The sequence below is a fragment of the Acipenser ruthenus genome, chromosome 8 (genome assembly GCF_902713425.1).
Source record: "Acipenser ruthenus chromosome 8, fAciRut3.2 maternal haplotype, whole genome shotgun sequence".
Classification (NCBI taxonomy): domain Eukaryota; kingdom Metazoa; phylum Chordata; class Actinopteri; order Acipenseriformes; family Acipenseridae; genus Acipenser; species Acipenser ruthenus.
In genome coordinates this window covers 28,285,910-28,306,203 of record NC_081196.1, presented here as the reverse complement: position 1 = coordinate 28,306,203, position 20,294 = coordinate 28,285,910, and the positions used below count along the sequence as shown (strand labels likewise).

The window sequence follows — 20,294 nt, the reverse complement described above, 5'->3', positions numbered from 1 at the left end:
ACTGGATACAAGACAATGAGATTGATTGTGATGTAGACCTCATCAACAGCAAGCTATAGGAATATCAAAATGTGGTATCAAACAACGATGCAACAAGCCTAACAGAAGAAGCCTAACAGATGCCCTCCAGAATGTACAGGATGCATGGCACACATTCTGCAATGGGAAGAGCAACTTCCCAAACCTTTGCATTCTGGGATGATTACCATTCTCAAAATGGTAAACATCCTAATGCGGTTCATTACAGCAGAAGGTGAAAGCACCTGGGACTTGCATCTTGTGGTAGTTGTAGAGATGCTACCACTATTTTTTGTTTTTGACTGGACCAACTATGCCCGCTGGGTATCTGTGTACATCAGTGACATGAATCTTCTGCCAGATTAGCAGCATGAGCAGTTTGTGAAAGCATTCCATGTACATTCAATGTTAGATATACATTAAGGCCTCTATGTGTGGTCAGTTAGTGTCCTAATTCTTAAAGCCTTGGTTAATACAATTTTAACACCTATTTTAAAAGATGTATTTAAATCTGTTTGGTTAAACCAATGTGGTCAGGGTGTGTTGGGGGGGGGGGGGGGGGGGGGGGGGATGTTAGGTGATCTGGGTTCAGCTCCTGTCATTCAATACTGGCAGCAGCACAAGTCAGATGAGTAGGTGGACTACAACTAACCTTATCTCATCAAATGAGCTTTGAGACAGACTGACGTACCTCTCAATCTGTTTCTGGTGCTTCTCCTCCCTGGCCTGAGCCTTCATCTGCTGCACTTCGATCGTGTCTGGCTTCCTCCTCCTCATGTACAGCTCGTGGTTCCCCATACATAACGCCAGGATGCGCTTGTTTATTCTCAGCCGAGGGGCGTAGAACACAAAGTCCTTTCAAAATAATATAACATTGGTGAAAGTGGCCAATGATAATTAACAAACTCCTGGGGCAAAATCAATCTTTTGGCTGGGGGTCTGTTGGCCACCTAGGCCCCACGAAGCTCTGGGGTTGTATATGCTCTCAGATACATTTTGGACCACTTTCAGAAGCAAATTTGAGCTTTTTGTAGAAAAAGAAATTAAGAAATGACGTCATTTTTCTAGATGGATCAACCTGACAAATCACACATGAGGCTCAAACCTTTTACATGTATGCCCAATTCACATATTACTTTTATAAAACCTCAATTGCAAAAATCATATACATACAATCTCTGCTTAACTGAATCAGATGTGGTAAATACAGGGTTCATGCAGTTTTTCTGATACAAGGACAGATATCTGATACAGATATTTCAAGGATGTTAAGGACCTTAAAATGACCGTTTTGACAATTTTAAAAGACTTAATTTCAGGAGTTCAATGTTGATAACTAATAACCAATTATAAATTGACTCCTTGTTTTATCAGTACGAATAATAGACTAAATACAATCTTGAGGTGCATTAATTTATCTATCTGTTTTCTTTTTATAAAAGATTATCACTACCTTGCGTACTTCTGTTTAACTTGTGAAATGTGTGCTTTAACACACACGTACGTACATACATACATACATACATACATACATACATACATACACACACAGAGTTTAACTTCATTATAACAACCCCCCCTGGGACCTGGAGAAATGTTCGTTATATCAGGCTGTTCACTATAATAGGGTTTGGTAATTTGCTGTATCAGAATAATGAAGAAACGCCCAAATTGAATTGAACATCTTTATACAGTATACAGTAATTGTTTCAAGACAACTTCACATTGATCAACATTTAAACTGTATATTTAAAAGAAAACAATGAAGAAATGAAAAAAATAAAAAGTACACTTACATGCTGAATACAGTAATTACGTGCCCTTTCTCTTGAAAAACCAGCGTAGATTGCTTCAAATTTTTTCGTGCTTTTCTCAATGCATGCTGTTTCAATCTTGTTACCTCCTCATGCCTGATGCCATGGTTGCAGTTTGTGTGAAGATGGCAACGATTGCATAAGTCACACATGATTCGCACTATAAAGGTTATCTATGAATCAGCCTTATCTTTGAATTAGCCTACCAAGGTCTTTGTTTTCACTGAGAGAATAACACAGTTACACTGGAGAAAGTTCAGTGTCAGTCACATGTGTTTGCAGTCGCTGGCGGAAACAACACTGAAATAGCATAAATTGGTACCTAACTGCGAGAGGCCTCATTCGCACTCTGACACCTAAAATCTGGATCCCCTGTTATCTCCTTCCATCCCAAGAATCTGCTGAATCCTCTGAAACTCTCAGAATGTGTCTCTTCATCCCCTCTAGCTCGTACTCTCCCGTCCTCTCCCGTTGACAATGCAGTGACCCTCTAAACCACCACCCTTACTCATATCATCGACACTGTTGCCCCGCTTACAACCAGAACCGTCAAGAACGATCGGAACTGCCCATGGTACACCCTCGAACTTCAAGTGCTTAAGTCTGCCTGCCGCAAGCTTGAGTGCAAGTGGAGGTCATCTGGACCAACGGTTCACAGAGAGATCTGGACAGACCATCTCACGAGCTACAGGCGCTCACCGCCAGGGTGAAGTACTCTGAAATCATAACACCACTGAACATTGACCAAATCCTACATCCAGCCACTGACAGATCCATCTCCTATTTATCCTCCTCTCTTACCTGTCATGATTTCTCCTCTTTCTTTCGGAACAAAACTGACATTTATTCTATGGTCTCCCACCACAAACCCAGTTTACTACTTGACCACTTTGACTCTCCTCCGGTTGCCCCTCCTGCCCTCTCCTCCTCCTCTCCGTTGCTGATGTCTCCGGTCTACTGTTGAAACCAACTACTGCCATGTGCCCCCCTGGACCCCTGGCCAACTAACCTTGTCCGTCTCTGTGCTTCTGTGAGACATACACTCCTTCCATTATGCACACTCTCAACCTGTCCCTAGACTCTGGCTCGGTTCATGCTGCCCTTAAGCTTGCCCGAGTAACGCTGGTACTCAAAAAACCCTCCCTCGACACAGCTGACTTATCTAATTTTCATCCCATCTCCAATCTCCCCTTTCTCTCCAAAACTCTCGAAAGGGCTGTAGTCAGTCGGCTGATGAAACATCTCATGGATAACAATCTGCTTGAATCTCTACGGTCTGGCTTCCAGCCGCATCACAGTACTGAAACTGCTCTGCTCCGGATTGTGAATGATCGCCTGCTTAATGCTGATGCTGGTGCTCCCTCTGGGCTTGTCCTCCTTGACCTAACAGCCACTTTTGACACCAAAGATCATGGCATTCTGGGATCTCTGGAACCTGTCTCTCCTGGATGTCCTCTTACCTATCCGGACGCATGTAGCCTGTTTTCTACGATGAATGTAGTGGTGTCGCAAACTCAGTCACTTATGGTGTCCTCCAAGGATCTGTTCTTGGGCCCCTTCTCTTCAATATCTACATGCTTCACTTGGGTCACCTCATCCACCAACACAGCCTCATGTTTCACTCCTATGCTGATGACACCCAGAATCTGAACTCCTTCTAGTAGGATCTAAAACTCAACTTAAGAATCTTAACCCTTTGCAGTCAATTTATTAAGTGTGCGTCAGGTCCAATTTATTTTCACACACACAGTTAATTTTAGACGCGCTGTTTAAAAGTATTTTTTTCCACAGTCAAACTGGTTTAAAAGGCCCTGCATATCAACAAAGCACTCACTAGGCATCTCCAGCCCCGCCCCACCCTTTCGCTTGCTATAGCTTTCACATATGCTAAGAAATAAATAATAACAATAATAGTCGTACATACCGATCAATCATCTCCTGATCACTCGTTTTATCACCAAACGCCTCAATAATGCGATCCAAGTCATTATTTTATTACTATAACATCTCAAAAAAGCTCTGCAAATGTCCATGATATTCTCTAAGCGCTGATGCAGTACCATCCAGCTTGTTTCCTTATGACCGCCCCTATCTGATGCCAGGGGCAAGTATGACTATTCATGAGATACACCCTTTTTTTTCGGCTTGTCTCGGCTCCTGTCGCTCCCACTCGGCCATTAAATGGTTTTCTCGGCTTTTTCCGGAGAAAAAACGACTAAAAACCCATTTTTTGCGTCTTTTTGATGATGTCGGACAGGGTCCGACATTGGACCTGATAGGAATAATTGCAATGTCGGACCAGGTCCGACATAGGACCGCAAAGGGTTAATATAGCTGCCCTGAACCTCGTAAAACTGTCTGCTGCTGCCTTCCCCCACAGTACAAAGCCTTGGTGTACTTCTTGACAGTAACATCTCCTTTGATGCCTACATCTCCTCCATGGTCAAATCTTCCTTCTACCATTTTCTCCAAAGTCCGTCCCTACCTTTCCCTCCCAGATGAGGAGATACTCTGTCATGTATTTGTCTCCTCTCGACTCAACTACTGCAACTCTCTATATGGTGGTCTCCCGGCATGCACCATAAATCGACCGAACCTAGTTCAGAATGCCGCTGTCAGGATCCTTACCAGATGTAAAAAAAAGTTATCACATCACTCCCTGTCTTGCCCAGCTGCACTGGCTACCTGTAAAGTTCAGGATTACTTTCAAAATTCTCCTGTTCACCTACAATGCCCTTCATCAGGTCCTGAGTACCTCCTCAACCTGCTGACCCGCTATGTCCCTGCCCGCAAGCTGAGGTCCTCTGACTCTGGCCTGCTTGTTATCCCCAAGCAAAAGTGCACCACACTTGGAGAACGCTCGTTTAGCTTCATGGCTCAGACTCTTTGGAACTCTCTCCCAGCTTTGGTGCACGATACTCCCACCGTCGCTCGCTTTAAATCAACTCTCAAGACCCACTTGTTCACTCTTGCTTTTCATGCTCTTTAAGCCTGGTATCTGCTATTAGCTGCTGTGTTGTTGCTACTATTTCATGTATTATGCTATGATCATGTATTATGGCTTTTTCACTGTATTTAATGTATTATGCATTGTTTTTTTTTTTACTGTATCATGTATTATGCATTTCTCTGTATTTAAAGTATGGATTTTCTTGTTACTGCATCTTGTAAAGTGATTTGTGATGGTGGTTCACTATGAAAGGCGCTATATAAAATAAAGATTGATTGATTGAAAAGCGATTGTTCTAATAGGGCTAATAACTATTGAAAAAAACAGTTCTTGCTGCTTGGATCAGTAAAAAAGGGGGTTTGTTATAAGGGTTAGTTATAGTTAAGCTAGACTGTATGCACACACATACACGGCTAACTAATGTCACTGTTTAATAAACAAACCCAGCGTATATATATTTTTTTTAAAAACCTTGGTTGACATCCCTTATTCTGTTATTCTTAATTTCTTCAAAATTGTACAGCATTTAAAAATGCAGTGAAAAGGCAGGGTGCAAGCATTGATTATATAATTTATTACTGATAAGTGTTTGTATTAAAGTGTATGTCTCTCAGTAATGTTTGTATTAAAGTGTATGTCTCTCAGTAATGTTTGTATTAAAGTGTATGTCTCTCAGTAATGTTTGTATTAAAGTGTATGTCTCTCAGTAATGTTTGTATTAAAGTGTATGTCTCTCAGTAATGTTTGTATTAAAGTGTATGTCTCTCAGTAATGTTTGTATTAAAGTGTATGTCTCACAGAAATGTTTGTATTAAAGTGTATCTCACAGTAATGTTTGTATTAAAGTGTATGTTTCACAGTAATGTTTGTATTAAAGTGTATCTCACAGTAATGTTTGTATTAAAGTGTATGTCTCACAGTAATGCTTGTATTAAAGTGTATGTCTCACAGTAATGCTTGTATTAAAGTGTATCTCACAGTAATGTTTGTATTAAAGTGTATGTTTCACAGTAATGTTTGTATTAAAGTGTATCTCACAGTAATGTTTGTATTAAAGTGTATGTCTCTCAGTAATGTTTGTATTAAAGTGTATGTCTCTCAGTAATGTTTGTATTAAAGTGTATGTCTCACAGAAATGTTTGTATTAAAGTGTATCTCACAGTAATGCTTGTATTAAAGTGTATGTCTCACAGAAATGTTTGTATTAAAGTGTATCTCACAGTAATGCTTGTATTAAAGTGTATGTCTCACAGTAATGCTTGTATTAAAGTGTATGTCTCACAGTAATGCTTGTATTAAAGTGTATGTCTCACAGTAATGTTTGTATTAAAGTGTATCTCACAGTAATGCTTGTATTAAAGTGTATGTCTCACAGTAATGTTTGTATTAAAGTGTATGTCTCACAGTAATGTTTGTATTAAAGTGTATGTCTCACAGAAATGTTTGTATTAAAGTGTATGTCTCACAGTAATGCTTGTATTAAAGTGTATGTCTCACAGTAATGTTTGTATTAAAGTGTATCTCACAGTAATGCTTGTATTAAAGTGTATGTCTCACAGTAATGTTTGTATTAAAGTGTATGTCTCACAGTAATGTTTGTATTAAAGTGTATGTCTCACAGAAATGTTTGTATTAAAGTGTATGTCTCACAGTAATGTTTGTATTAAAGTGTATGTCTCACAGTAATGTTTGTATTAAAGTGTATGTCTCACAGAAATGTTTGTATTAAAGTGTATGTCTCACAGTAATGTTTGTATTAAAGTGTATGTCTCACAGTAATGCTTGTATTAAAGTGTATCTCACAGTAATGTTTGTATTAAAGTGCATGTTTCACAGTAATGTTTGTATTAAAGTGTATGTTTCACAGTAATGTTTGTATGGGCCACACAATTGTGTATGATTCATTATTCCAGTTTGTATGTCTACAAATAAACACAAACTAGAAAAGCAACATTTTTTGTAACTATTTAGCATGTTGCAGCTTTAATTCAAAGACATAATTGGCGAAAATGTGTAACCTGGTATTGCTTTTACCTCATCTTGTCTCAAGCCATTTCTGTCAGTAATATAAATAAACAAGACCGTTCTTCCTTGACAGATTTCCTCCCCTATTTCACAGTATTGAATACTCATCTTATTGTTTAAAATTGTTATGAGAAATACATTTACAAATAAATAGTTTAGTAATAGCTTTGTTTTTTTTTTTGTTTTTTTTTCTTGCAATTTAGTACCTCAAAGTGATTCAGCATAATATTAGTAAAGATTTGAGGCATTTTAAGTCAAATTTAACCTTGTTGACTTCGTTAATTAATTTATTTTTTGTTCTAAGAAAGCATCACCCACATACTGGTGAAGGAGAAATGTTCTTAATTGATTAATATGAAAGAATTCCAGAATCTTTTTTTTTACAAAACAACAAAACATGACGAATGACTTTGATTTTAAAGAAATGTTTCACTAACAATAAATGTACACGAGATTCCCTTATTAAACTAACTATGAACCTTAATTCTTTTGATTGGTACTACGTACATTTAAACCTACTGCTTATATTTTTTACTGTAGCAATGGTCATTTTCTTGTTATCAGTTTTTGACTGTTGTCTTATTTATTTATTTTATTTGTTTATTTAGCAGATACCTTTATCCAAGGCGACTTACAGAGTCTAGGGTGTGTGAACTATGCATCAGCTGCAGAGTCACTTACAATTACGTCTCAACCAAAAGACGGAGCACAAGGAGGTTAAGTGACTTGCTCAGGGTCACACAATGAGGCAGTGGCTGAGCTGGGATTTGAACCGGGGACCTCCTGGTTACAAGCCCTTTTCTTTAACCACTGGTTCATGATAGAAAAAATACATTTTTCGTGCTGTTAGCTGTTCTTGCTAATATTATTCTAGGTCAACCTGTGATCATTTACGTCACAGAATTGTACAATGTTATTATTTATTGTGTCAGATACACTCACTACAGTACAAGGGTACGTGCTTTTTTAGTATAATCCGACAGCATTCAATTACTGAATGTTATGGATTTTTTTTTACTTTGAGCTATACATTGTCGTATAATCGTAAGGAGAAGACCCCCAGACACAGCATTAGTGTAGACTACATGTCAATTATACACATTTGAATGCAAATAAAAACATTAATAGTCAAATATTTTAATATAATTCCTTGCCATTCATCACGATTAGATGGAAATCAGACTTTTTTCATGTAAATGTGTTAATATTAAACTGCAAATACGCTCTTGTACGTCCTGCAATGATACTGTGCATTATAACATAGGAGACATTAATAATAAGGATATTATCCTATTACTCACACGTCACTTCACACTGTGATGTACCTGGACAGAAGCTAACAATAAATAAGATTCAATTAAACTTTGGCTGTGGTATAAAAAAAAAAAAAAAAAAATGTAAAAACATTCCAAAGTCCTGTCTAAGAAAAACTTGCTGTTTTGTAGCTGCTAGGGTTTTCTCTTCCTAAAGTATTTACTTGCAGGCCACTGCTGATATTTTGAATGATTTTTTTCTTCTGCCACCTGGTGGTAGGAATAACAAAGTGCTGTTGAATTTCAGAAACTTTACAATTGTCAGGTGGCTTGCTGCAATACGCAGCCCAAGGGTAGGAACAATCAGTTTCTACTGTATACAACGATTAGCAAAGCTTCTTAAGTCCCAGACCATCAACACAATAAATAATGTGTACAGATCTATAGAGCTTAGATAGTGTTTCATGATTTCTTCACTATTATTTGTGCTGCTCTCTATAATTTTATAATATTGGCAGTAAAAACGAAGAAATCATTCAAATAACAGCAGGGGCCACTGAGGCCTTTAAGTAAATACTTTTGGAATAGAAAACCCTAGCAGCTACAAGACAGGACATTTTTGTTTTTGACAGGAAGTCAGGAATCAATTTTTTTGGATAGGAGTGCTGTGTGTGAAATGTGTTGAAACATGTCTGTGTCTTCTCTTGCAGGGAACTGCACCTTCTTGTTACCAGTGCTATTACCACTTGCATTGAAAGAGCACTGTGTTCACAAGAAAACAAAATAAAAACTAATTTACTTACTGGAGCTTTTTTATCAATGGGCTTGATAACAAACTTCTTGTCATTAAATGAAATATTTCTAATTTCACTCCAAGGGAAGCCAATCTTCGGTGTCAACCTGGCGAGAGAAGAAAAAACTATTAACATTGAAAACATTCCAAATTCATTATTCTAAATTCAATCAAAAATAGGGAGAATAAAACCATTGAGCCGGAATCACTTAGAATTACAAGCCAAGATTCAAATAAACAGTGGCCCAGTGGTAAAACTGGCATTTTTATAGCTCAGGAACTAGGCCGCTCAGCAGGCTAATTCACAAGTCTCACATAACTTCCACAGTTGGAGGCCCAAATTCAAATCCAGGTTGTAGGTCAAATGAATTTGGTGGTGTCAGTCCTCGATGTGTGCACAGAGCTGTGAAGGGTGCCTGCCCCCACACTGCCTGACTTTCACCTTCTGGTCATCAAAACAAACTAGAATGGGATGCTGTTGTGCATAAGGCCCCTACAGCAGGTTGATAGTACTCATGTGAAAACATTGTATTGGTTGTAAAGTGGAAGTATGCATATGAATACCCTATAATCATAATTATTATTCTTCGGGTTCCAAGAGCAGCAACTCTGAATATAGATTGTAATTTAATTGAATTTTTATTTAAGGATCTTTTTTTTAATTTGTTGGCTTGCAAATTTAGTGGTGATGAAAAAGTGGGATCTATTGAATTGGTTGTAAAACAATCCAATCTGTATTTAAACTCACTTGTCCTCGTGTTCGTAAATGTTAAGCCCCAGCGCGTCAACACCCAGCCAAAGTTCCGTTCCCTTTTTGTTCTTAATTTCAAAGTAGTTCACACCGTACATTTCCAGATCCTGTGCAATCTTCAGATACTCCATCATCGAATCTTCTCTGTGTCATAAAAAAAGTCAGATGCTCTCAACAAGCAATGACATTCAGCTTTACTGAAAGTTAGTAGTAATTCAAGTTTTGACAAGCGTTTCGACTATCTTTAAAGAACACATCTTTATATGTGAGGCAATATTCACACAGTACTCACAAGTCTAGATGTTACTTGAGCATAATATTGATAGAAGGTGGATACCAACTAACAAAACACAATTTGGTATCATAACTTTTAAAAAATGATTTAATATTTGTAATGCCCAGAAGAAGCAACTTACCTTAGAACTCCTCTGTGTTCCTCATGCCAGGTCTGTATTCTTTCTTCCCACTGTTCTTTGGTTAGTTTATGCTGTTCCAAAACCCTAAAAAATACAACCAGATGTTATCTCTACACATAAGAAAAAACAAACAATAAGCCAAACAATATTAAATCCACCACACTACCTGAATGAAGCCACATATTCCTAACATTTTCCAAAAGTCACTTCAAATGCAGAGAAGCATAAACCTGGCTTTTTTTTTTACACCCTTCATTTTAGGGGCATCCATGTGCACACTAACACTAACAGCAGTAACTAAACTATGCTGTATATACTTTTAGTGTAACATTCAAACTGTGTAATTGAACTAAGCTGCTAAAACAGGGCACTCCCATTTAAAAAAAATTACATAATATACTAAAAGTACAAACACATTGCATGAATAAAATGCTGAATGAATTTAGGGGCGTATATATCTGAGTTTAGTTTAAACGGTTAGTGACTGTCTAATTGTTTAGAACCTCTATTCACAAAACATTAACTCATGGGTTGTTGTTAAAGAATGTTTCAAGTCTGGTTGAATGTCTAAAATAAAGTTTGATATGTATGAAACCGTTCTTTACTGGTGTTCATGAAACCACCAATACTATAGAACAGTTTCAGGAATATCACACTTTTTATTTTTAAAAACAGACTTTGAAAAAGCATACTTTAAATAACTTGTTAGCGTTTATGAATAGAGCCCTTTAAAAGAGCCGTTTAAACTCAAGACCCCAAGGTGATATATATGTTACACTCAGAGTCAGGATTTGGTCAATCACCGACAAAAATAACCATTTCCCGATTTGAGCATTTAAAAATGATCAAAAAACATAACAAAAGGTTATTTCAGTCTTTGAGCAAATTATTTTGCTCAAATTGCGCATTGGAAAATATCAAACAAGCAAAGAACTAAACAGAAAAGAGGAGACAATTTCTTCAGTCTAAGTAAAACAATATAATCAAATTGCGAAATGTGCTTTGAGCAAATGCACAGCTCCCAAACAGATGCTGCTCAATCTGCGAATAGCAATTAATGCGGGGTGTTAAATAGGCATCAAGCGAAATATAAACTTTAATAAAACAACTGAATGAACATAAAATCTGTAAATTATATTTATGAGATGAAAAAAAAATAAAGCGTTGAATTGAACATTGCCATTGAAAGTTCTTCATTTGATTTGTTATACTTGGTTTGTTCATTGCATTTTAAAGTACAATATTACGCCCATTTTCATCATGACACACCACAAATGAGTGGCTTTAGTCACGCAGACCCTTCTTCACAAGATCTGCGACAGTATCAGGTGACAGTCAGTTTTTTTTTTTTTATATATACATCCTTTGTTTTATCTAAGGACAGGAGTTTAATTCATCCTTTGTTTTATATTAAGTGACAGGAGGTATCCATACCAGATTAGTGGTTTATGGCTGGACAACGTGGAGAACTACAGGGCCCGTGTTAAACAATAAAAAAAAATTAAAAAATGCAGGGCACAGCAGAAGAGATGATACCATCGTACCGGACAAATTTATGTGGAGAGAACGGTACGGATGGAATTGTCATGATGCTTTTTATAAATACTCTGCATCACACAGCTGTGCAGGCGGAGCAGGAGATGCAACCGAGTACAGACATACAGTAGACCAGGGCAATAAAACATCCATTTAACCACAAAAGGCTCTTAAGAGTCACCCAAAACTTTTTTTTAAATGCCGAAAGTTAAGATATTTTTTTTTAAACTATGCATTTTCAGAATGGGATAGGGTAACGCTGTATTTCTGGTAGAGTTCAGGGAGAAGGGGCAGAGCGATCAGAATGGGGAGTTTTGAATTGATTTGAATACTTACTTTTGCTTTTATTCACTACTTGAATTAGTCAATGATGTCTGATTCAGACTCATTCAAAATCTCACTTACACTTCAGTTTCCTAAAAGGACAACATTTACATAAATCTGGTTAGTTATTTTTATTGCGATAAAATAGTTTATTTATAGTTTATTTCTTAGCAGACGCCCTTATCCAGGGCGACTTACAAGATATCACATTATTTTTACATACAATTACCCATTTATACAGTTGGGTTTTTACTGGAGCAATCGAGGTAAAGTACCTTGCTCAAGGGTACAGCAGCAGTGTCCCCACTGGGGATTGAACCCATGACCCTCCGGTCAAGAGTCCAGAGCCCTAACCACTACTCCACACTGCTGCCCTTGAATGTTTGTTATGTTCAAAATTCTAGTGGCATATGGATATCTACCAGTGATTTGCCACTTTTTGAAAAGTGCTGACTTATGGTGATTTGCTGTAATATCAACACCCCCACGTGACCTGTTTTGACCAATCAGGATAGAGTATCTACTATACCCATTTTTTATTATTTGTTTATTTAGCAGACTCCTTTATCCAAGGCGACTTACAGAGACTAGGGTGTGTGAACTATGCATCAGCTGCAGAGTCACTTACAACTACATTTTATAAGACTACTGTATACACAGTATTTAAACTGCAGTCAAATGTCAATCCACGTTTGTCTAAGCGAAAGTATGCTTATAAAATTTTTAATATACTCAAATTATTAGAAGAGGTGAACTACCACTTTTTAGAAAACAGGTTTTGCAGACCCCAATGCTTTTTGACAACAAGAACGCCTTCTTAAATGTTTTTATTTTAGATGACAACTTTGGTAAATTAACAGTTTTCAAAAGAAACCATATTGAGAGCTCCATTGGGCTACTGAGCTTCATTCTAAAACACTTTGTTTAGATAATAAGTCAGGTACAAATTAAAGCAGTTCAATCAAATCAGATATAAAGAAACCATAATGAGAGAGCATTTAAAAAAAAAAAAAAAAAACTATTTAGATTTAGAAATAAATACAAGTCACTGTATTTTGTATTTGTTTTTGCAAGGCTTGATGCTGTGGCATTTAGAATTGCACCGAATGCCCTTACACACACAGAAGCACTTCTTTGTTTAACAAAACTTGTTGCACTTGCATAGCCCCAGAATGTTTTCTTTGGGTACTTCGTCCAAAGTTAGGAATGAACTATCGGACAATTTAAATTCATTCAGACTTTAAAAAGGCACTCGAGATCCTCCAGCAGACCGAATAAACTTTTTCTTTTTTGTCCTTTGCTTGTTTGGTGTTTTGCATTTCACAATCGGATTATATCACTTTACTCAAAATACAGAAGCAGCTGTCTCTCCTATTATGTTTCGTTCTTTGCTTGTTTGGTATTTTCCATTTCACAATTTGAGCAAAACAATTTGCTCAAAGACTGAAATAACCTTTCATTTTGTTCTTTGATAATTTTTAAATGCTCAGATCGCGAAATGGTTATTTCTGTTGGTGATTGACCGAATCCTGACTGTGTAACATATACTGTATACCTGGTGGCCATAAAGTCCTTTGGCAACTTTGCAGTGTCACAGCTGGTAAATGTTGAAGGTGAAAATTAAGGATCATGATTATCAGCACTTGGGAGACAAGATGTGCCGATAAAAGAAATTACCAAATTTTGCCACCAGGGGACAGATTTGTACAGTACGTGCTTAATGTGTCCTCCCTACTACACAACTACAGCATCCAATCAAGGAATAAATGTTGAAAACTGACATTCCTGAGAAATACAAGCAGCTTCCCATCAGACGGTGGCCTTAATCAGTGTAGGGAGAAGAGCATAGCTATACAGTCAAGAGTGGAAAATAAAATGTATGGTATGCTGAGATATAAATGAGTCAAGCGTTCATATACTTTGGAACAGAACGAAGGGTCAAACGTTCATGCACTTTGGAACAGAACACAGGGTTAAACTTTCATGTATTTTTTGGCACAGAGCACAGGGCTAAACGTTCATGTATTTTTTGGCACAGAGCACAGGGTTAAACGTTCATGTATTTTGGAACACAGCCAATCCACTAACGTTGAGGAAACCTGTTAAGGTAAGATACCAGGGACAGAGGATACCAATGAGAGATGCATCACAATGAGAGCATAGCAATAGCTGTATTAGATCTAATTATAAGAAATACAGATTGGGCTGGGTTAGACAGCCAAATCATTTAGAACACACACATCGGGTACAGAGGTATACACATGCAAGATATCCTTCATACAAGTGAGCAATTCCTGAAGAGTACCTCCAGCCCTGCCTTGAGAGAACGCTCCCGGTGTACAGGCAGATCTGATCAGTTGAACGTGGTTATTGTTAGGGGCACTAGATTTTGTTTAATTTATTAAACGTTTAAAAAATATATAGTTTAAATGTTAAAATAAAAAATAAAAACATTTTGAGATAGTGCTGTTATTTATTTTAAAATAAATAGCTTTCTATTATTTACCGCATGTGTCTATAAATGGGTATTCTGATTGTCTGTGTTTTACCTCTACTCTCCTTAAATGCAATTGATCCCTGTAAGCTATTTGTGTATCTCAATCACAACTGAGAAACACATCAATAGTAAAATTGATTTACTTTTTTTTTTCTGTGAAACTACTAAATGGACTTTAAATCGTAAGTCTTACTTTTTCATTTAAATGCCGAAGCGACTCATCTTTATTAATGTAAATACAGTTACTCATAACGATTGTAATAATGTCTCCAGCAAAACATTTTATTTTTCATTATAGCTTTAATAAAGATTAGTCACTGATCAACATGTTGCCGTCTCATTTGTACGTTCTACATGAAAAATTAAGACTTGGCCTATTTAAAAGCCCATTAAGTTGTTTGACAGAAAAAATAACTACATTAAATAAAATACATTACTAAATTAAGCCCTATATATAAATATATACAAAAACATATATACAATAGCATCGGCGGTACGATAATGGTCTGTTTTGATTAGAGGGCAAGCATTAATTGCATTCTTACAGAAATGTTATGTAGTCTAACTATTCAAACAGTGCTAAAATCCAAATCGCGAATCTATCATACATACTGTATGTAAAAGAGACAGTAACTAGTTATGTTTACACCAAAGTGACTTTATTCTAAGTACAGTATCACATTAATTCAAGACATTTGCAGGATCAATGTTATTTACTAAAAGCAATAGGTTGTGCTTGTCTGACTGGCAGCAGTAGGAAAAAAAGATCAAAAAATAAACAAAATGGAAGCAATCTTCTCTTTAAAAAAAACAAACAAACAAAAAAAAAACCCTGTATTAAATCATTGAGTCTCAGTCCCAGAATAGCAGTTACAAACTAAACTGGCATCTCCCTCGGCAGAGTGCAAACTAGAAAACAACAACAAAAAAATGAACATGACATTCTGTAATCTAGCTCAATAAAAGACACCATCTCAGTTGCGATTATCTCAATAATCAACCGTGTTATTATGTTTTCAGCCCGAGTTTATGCATTTCCTTGTAGGAGCATACACTTGTATACACTTGTATTGTTGTTTGTCTGGGCCCCACATCCTCCGGGCTAGATCCAACACCAGTAGTAAAAGGAGACACTGTATGTACAGGATACTTTATTTTCATGTGCTTTAACATTGTTCCAGTACTGCCCCTGTAACTATGCTCTGCAGAGCACAGTCTACATTTTACTTTTTCGTCTCCCTTTTAATCGCAATATGCTCAGACAGGGCTTCGCTTATTTCAAGCTCCCGAAGGACATTGCTAGTCACGTAACCAAAAGCACGCTGGACAAAAGAAAATTCTGAGTAGCCATTATTTGCAGACACCCTCTTATTCTTAATATTTGACCTGCACATTGACAAAGTTTAAACGATTAAGCAAAATTAAAAACGTTTGACACTTCAATAATGTTTAAACTATAAACAATTAACACCCATAGTTATCGTATAAGTAGTCTGACTAATATTTTTTGTCGAAAGAAATATTTGCAATAACTGTCTTCTTTTCTCCCCAATTTGGAAAGCCCAATTCTTTTTTTTTGTTATTTTTTTTTTACATTTTTTTATTTCAACCCGGCTCACCGCTGCCACCCCACGCTGACTCGGGAGAGACGAAGACAGACACAAACGTCCTCCGAAACGTGTGCTATGCAGAGACCTCAGAGCTACAGCATCGGAGGACCACACAGCTCTGGGCAGCTTACAGGCAAGCCTGCAGGCGCCTGGCCAGTCTAAGGGGGCACTAGTGTGCGGTGAGCCGAGGACACCCTGACCAACCTAAGCCTTCCCCACCTGGGCGGTGCTCGGCCAATTGTACGCTGCCCCCTGGGAAGTCATGTCCATGGTCGGCAGTGAAATAGCCTGGACTCGAACTGGCGACCTCCAGGCCATGGGGCGCATCCTGCACTCCAAGTGGAGTGCCTTTACTGGATGCGCCACTCGGGAGCCCCAAAAATTGTCATTGTTTTTAATATCATATATTTATGACAAAGGCATTTAACCCTTTGCGCTCCTATGTTGGACTAGGTCCGACATTACAATGTTCCCTTTCCGGTCCGATGTCGGAACCTGTCCGACATCATCAAAAAGACGTAAAGCACAGGCCTCTAGTCGTTTTTTCTCCGGAAAAAGCTGAGAAAACCATTCAATGGCAGAGTGAGACCGATAGGAGCTGAAAAAAAAGGGGGTGTATCTGAGCAATACACATAGTCCCGGCATCACAGAGATAACACGGCCATAAACAAACAAGATAGCTGCTTCTGCATCCAGCGCTCAAAGAATATCACTTTTTGAGATGTTACAGTAATAAAATAATGACTTGGATCGCATTATTGAGGAGTTTGGCGATAAAACGAGTGATCAGGAGATGATTTATCAGTATGCACGACTATGAAGAGGTATGTGAAAAATACAGCGAACAAGGGGTGGGGTGTGGCTGGAGATGCAGTACTGAGTGTCCTGTTGATATGCAGTGCCTTTCAAACCTGTTTTACTGTGAAAAAAAAACTTTTAAACAGCGCGTCTAAAATAAACTGCGCGTGTGAAAATAAATTGGACCCGACGCGCCTGAGACGCGCAGAAAAAATGGACCGCAAAGGGTTAATCATTCAGCTCACATCAATCTCTACCCACGCTGTAGGAATTGCATCCCGGTAATCAACAGCCTTGAGGTGGTCCCATTAAGCAAGAGAACCTGAATAAGCACTTTACTGTCTGGTAAGGCCCACCACGTGTCGTTAAATGTCCCTAACCGAAGGCGATGGCAATTAACAGAATGAGAAGGGCCTCGCCAGATGGTAAAGCCCTCTATGAGGGTTCTATTGCTAAAAAAAATCCCCAAAAAAACAACACATTTTTCTGTTTGTTTTTGTCATGAATTTATGCAGCACCAGTTTTTTTGTATCTCTCGGGGAAAAAATACTGCAGGGCCAGATGAACTGCCCGCAGCGACAAAACATTTACGTGGAGACCCTCCCATGGGGGTTCCCACACTCCCTGAACCCCCCCAAGCCGTTCCAAACAGTGTCTCAACCTAGATTGTAAGTATCTGTAGTCACCACCTCTTTCTCCTCGTAACACAGCCCAGAGCTGTGCACAAGCACAGATGAGCTGGATGTTTCCACCACAAGAGAGCCTCCATTCAGTGACAGGACACTGAGTAAGTGGTGGCGTTCTAAGACAGGGTGCCATACCCTGTGTTTGAACCAAGCTTGGAAAGGACACATACGTAAGAGCCCTAAGGGGAGGTTCTGGGATGCTGCGAACATCAGGCACAGAAACCTCCGGAAGGTCAGTACCCTGACCGCTGCGTTGGGCTGAAACGTTTCCAAGCTGACAGCTAGCCTCTGGATTCTGTCGTCCGACAGATTGACGATCATGTTGTCGGAATTGAGGCTTATGCCGAGATAGACAGCCCTTTGAGAGGGCTTTAACCGGCTTTTCAACTGCCTCACTGCGATGCTGATCCTGTAGTGAACCAGTCGCCTGACCTTACTCACTGCAACAGCTGCCCGTTGTCAGCATTGAAACTTTGGACTCTCAAATACAGATTGAGCTGTCTGAGGTCGAGGATCGAGGCTGAGGCTGAGGCTGCCATCCCATTTTGGCACCAGGAAATACCTGGAGTAAAATCATTCTCTCTCGCTGAGAGGGTGAACATTTGAGATTGCCTGTTTCTGCAATAGGGCCGTCACCTCCTGAGACACTAATACAGTGTCTTGAGGTTGCATGACTGTTGTTGCGATCATGCCCTGAAAGGGAGGGGGGCGAATCGAAACTGCAGAGAGTAACCGGCCCTGATGGTGGTAATCACACAGGTGACCGTGACGCATGACAGCAGCTCTGTCAAAAGGGACTGCTGCTGGTTCACAGCTTCAAAAAGCTTCTCCATTTGCTCTGCAACCCAGTCAGTATCAGACTGCCTGTTCCAACGGCTCTTGTTCCTCTTCATTGGAGGAGGAGAGGTGGAGCTCCCCGAGCCAGATGATGAAGAGGAGGATTTAAAGGACTGCTGAATCTTCCCCCTGCTCTTCCTCCTAGCGGTTCATTTCCTAGCTCCCGGTGTAACTCTTGACCGCACTGCAGGAGACGAAAGGGGCAAGTCATGCAGCGCCAGTGTCAGAGATGCAGATCGGTCCCTGGAACAACAGGTCTGCCAGCTTTCCAGTGTCCTCTCAGAAAAATGAACACACGACGCACAACAACTGCGGTCTTTAACTGCCCCCTCTGCATGCTCCCTTCCTAGGCAGTGGATGCACCTGTCGTGCTTATCCTCTGCTGGAATGTTTCTCTTGCAGCCAGCACAAGGGTGAAACCCAGGCACAGTGTAAGGTTGAAAAAACATTTCAACACAAGAACAGAGAGTAAGCTGAAAGCTGTTTTGTACAGTGTATACAAAAAACTGAGCGCTGGTAATAGTCTTGGTGTCAAACCGGACTGAATCGGGTCACTGGTACCGATTCTGGCATGAGGCAGGTGACTGGTACTAACCTTGGTACCAATAAAGGTGACTGGTACCCACTTCTGTACAGAGAAGGTGACTGGTACTGGCTCTGGTACCAACCAGGTGACTGTTACAGGCTCTGGTACCGACCAGGTCGTTGGTACAGGCACTGGTACCGACCAGGTCGCTGGAACAGGATCTGGTACATACAGGTCACTGGTACAGGCTCTGGTAGAGATTCTAGTATCAACAGGTCACTGGTACAGGCTCTGGTACCGGCACAGCGAGTCACTGGTACAGGCTCTGGTACCGACAGGTCACTGGTACAGGCTCTGGTACCGGCACAGCGAGTCACTGGTACAGGCTCTGGTACAGACAGGTCACTGGTACAGGCTCTGGTACAGGCAGAGCGAGTGACTGGTACAGGCTCTGGTACCGACAGGTCACTGGTACAGGCTCCGGTACCAACGGGTCACTGGTACAGGCTCTGGTACCGGCTGAGCGAGTGAGTGGTACAGGCTCTGGTACCGACAGGTCACTGATACAGGCTCTGGTACCAACGGGTCACTTGTACAGGCTCTGGTACCGGCAAAGCAAGTCACTGGTACCAGGACAAGTGGCGTTCAGGTAAAAACCTGAAAAAGCCAGTGGCAAACTGCAAGCATGCACTGTAAAACAGACAGGGGCTGCAGTTGCCAGCTAACTAGAAACATCTAGTAGTCTTTGTTGTCACTGCAGCCCCAAACACAGCAACGGCATAGAAGCGCTCTGAATATTTTCCAGTCAAAAAGGCACAGTGTAGCTAAAAAGCCATTAACACTGGCAGTGTCTCTCTAGCGTGAAAAGCTGACTCTAGTACAGAGAGACAGCGTGCATGCGAACTGGATTTCTGAACGAAAACAGAAAAATATATAATATTTAATAAAAATATGGGGCTCCTGAGGACTGCGTGTGTTCGTCTTCGCCGCTCCCGAGTCAGTGCAGGGGTGGTAGCGGTGAGCCAAGCTTAAATAATAATTGGATATCCTAAATTGGGAGAAAATAATAAAAAAATAATTGGCAACTACTAAATTTATGAAATAAAAATATAAATATATATATTTAAGTAATGTTCTGTCTTGTTTGCCGTTATTTTCTCAGACTTGCAGATAAAACTGCAGCTTTATTTGTTGTGAATTCAATATTTCGTTTACATCATACCAGTCTCACAGTAATAGTTTGCAAGATAGCAGGTGTTTGTCTGCAGCGAACAATCTACAAGATGCCCCAATGGATACCCAGATACAGGATTTAATTATGTTTTGGGATCCGATGTGTTCAGGTCAAAAACACCATTTATAATCTTTCCAGGACTTGTTGGTATCACTCAGCAAGATTGGCACTGACCTGCAGGGCTAAAAACATGTTTTTACATTAACTAAAAACAAGGGAATAAATT

At 39.3% G+C, this 20,294-nt stretch overlaps 1 protein-coding gene across 1 annotated transcript in view; it reads right to left on the bottom strand.

Moving 5' to 3' along the window:
• Positions 1-20,294, bottom strand: part of LOC117407280 (radixin-like) — a 95,321-nt gene that overhangs the window by 18,200 nt on the left and 56,827 nt on the right. The window contains exons 6-9 of the mRNA XM_034012099.3: positions 10,021-10,104; positions 9,602-9,748; positions 8,864-8,960; positions 710-873 (exon numbers count right to left, since the gene is read on the bottom strand). Coding sequence (XP_033867990.3) covers positions 710-873; positions 8,864-8,960; positions 9,602-9,748; positions 10,021-10,104 — 492 coding nt within the window. The remainder of the gene's footprint in view (positions 1-709; positions 874-8,863; positions 8,961-9,601; positions 9,749-10,020; positions 10,105-20,294) is intronic.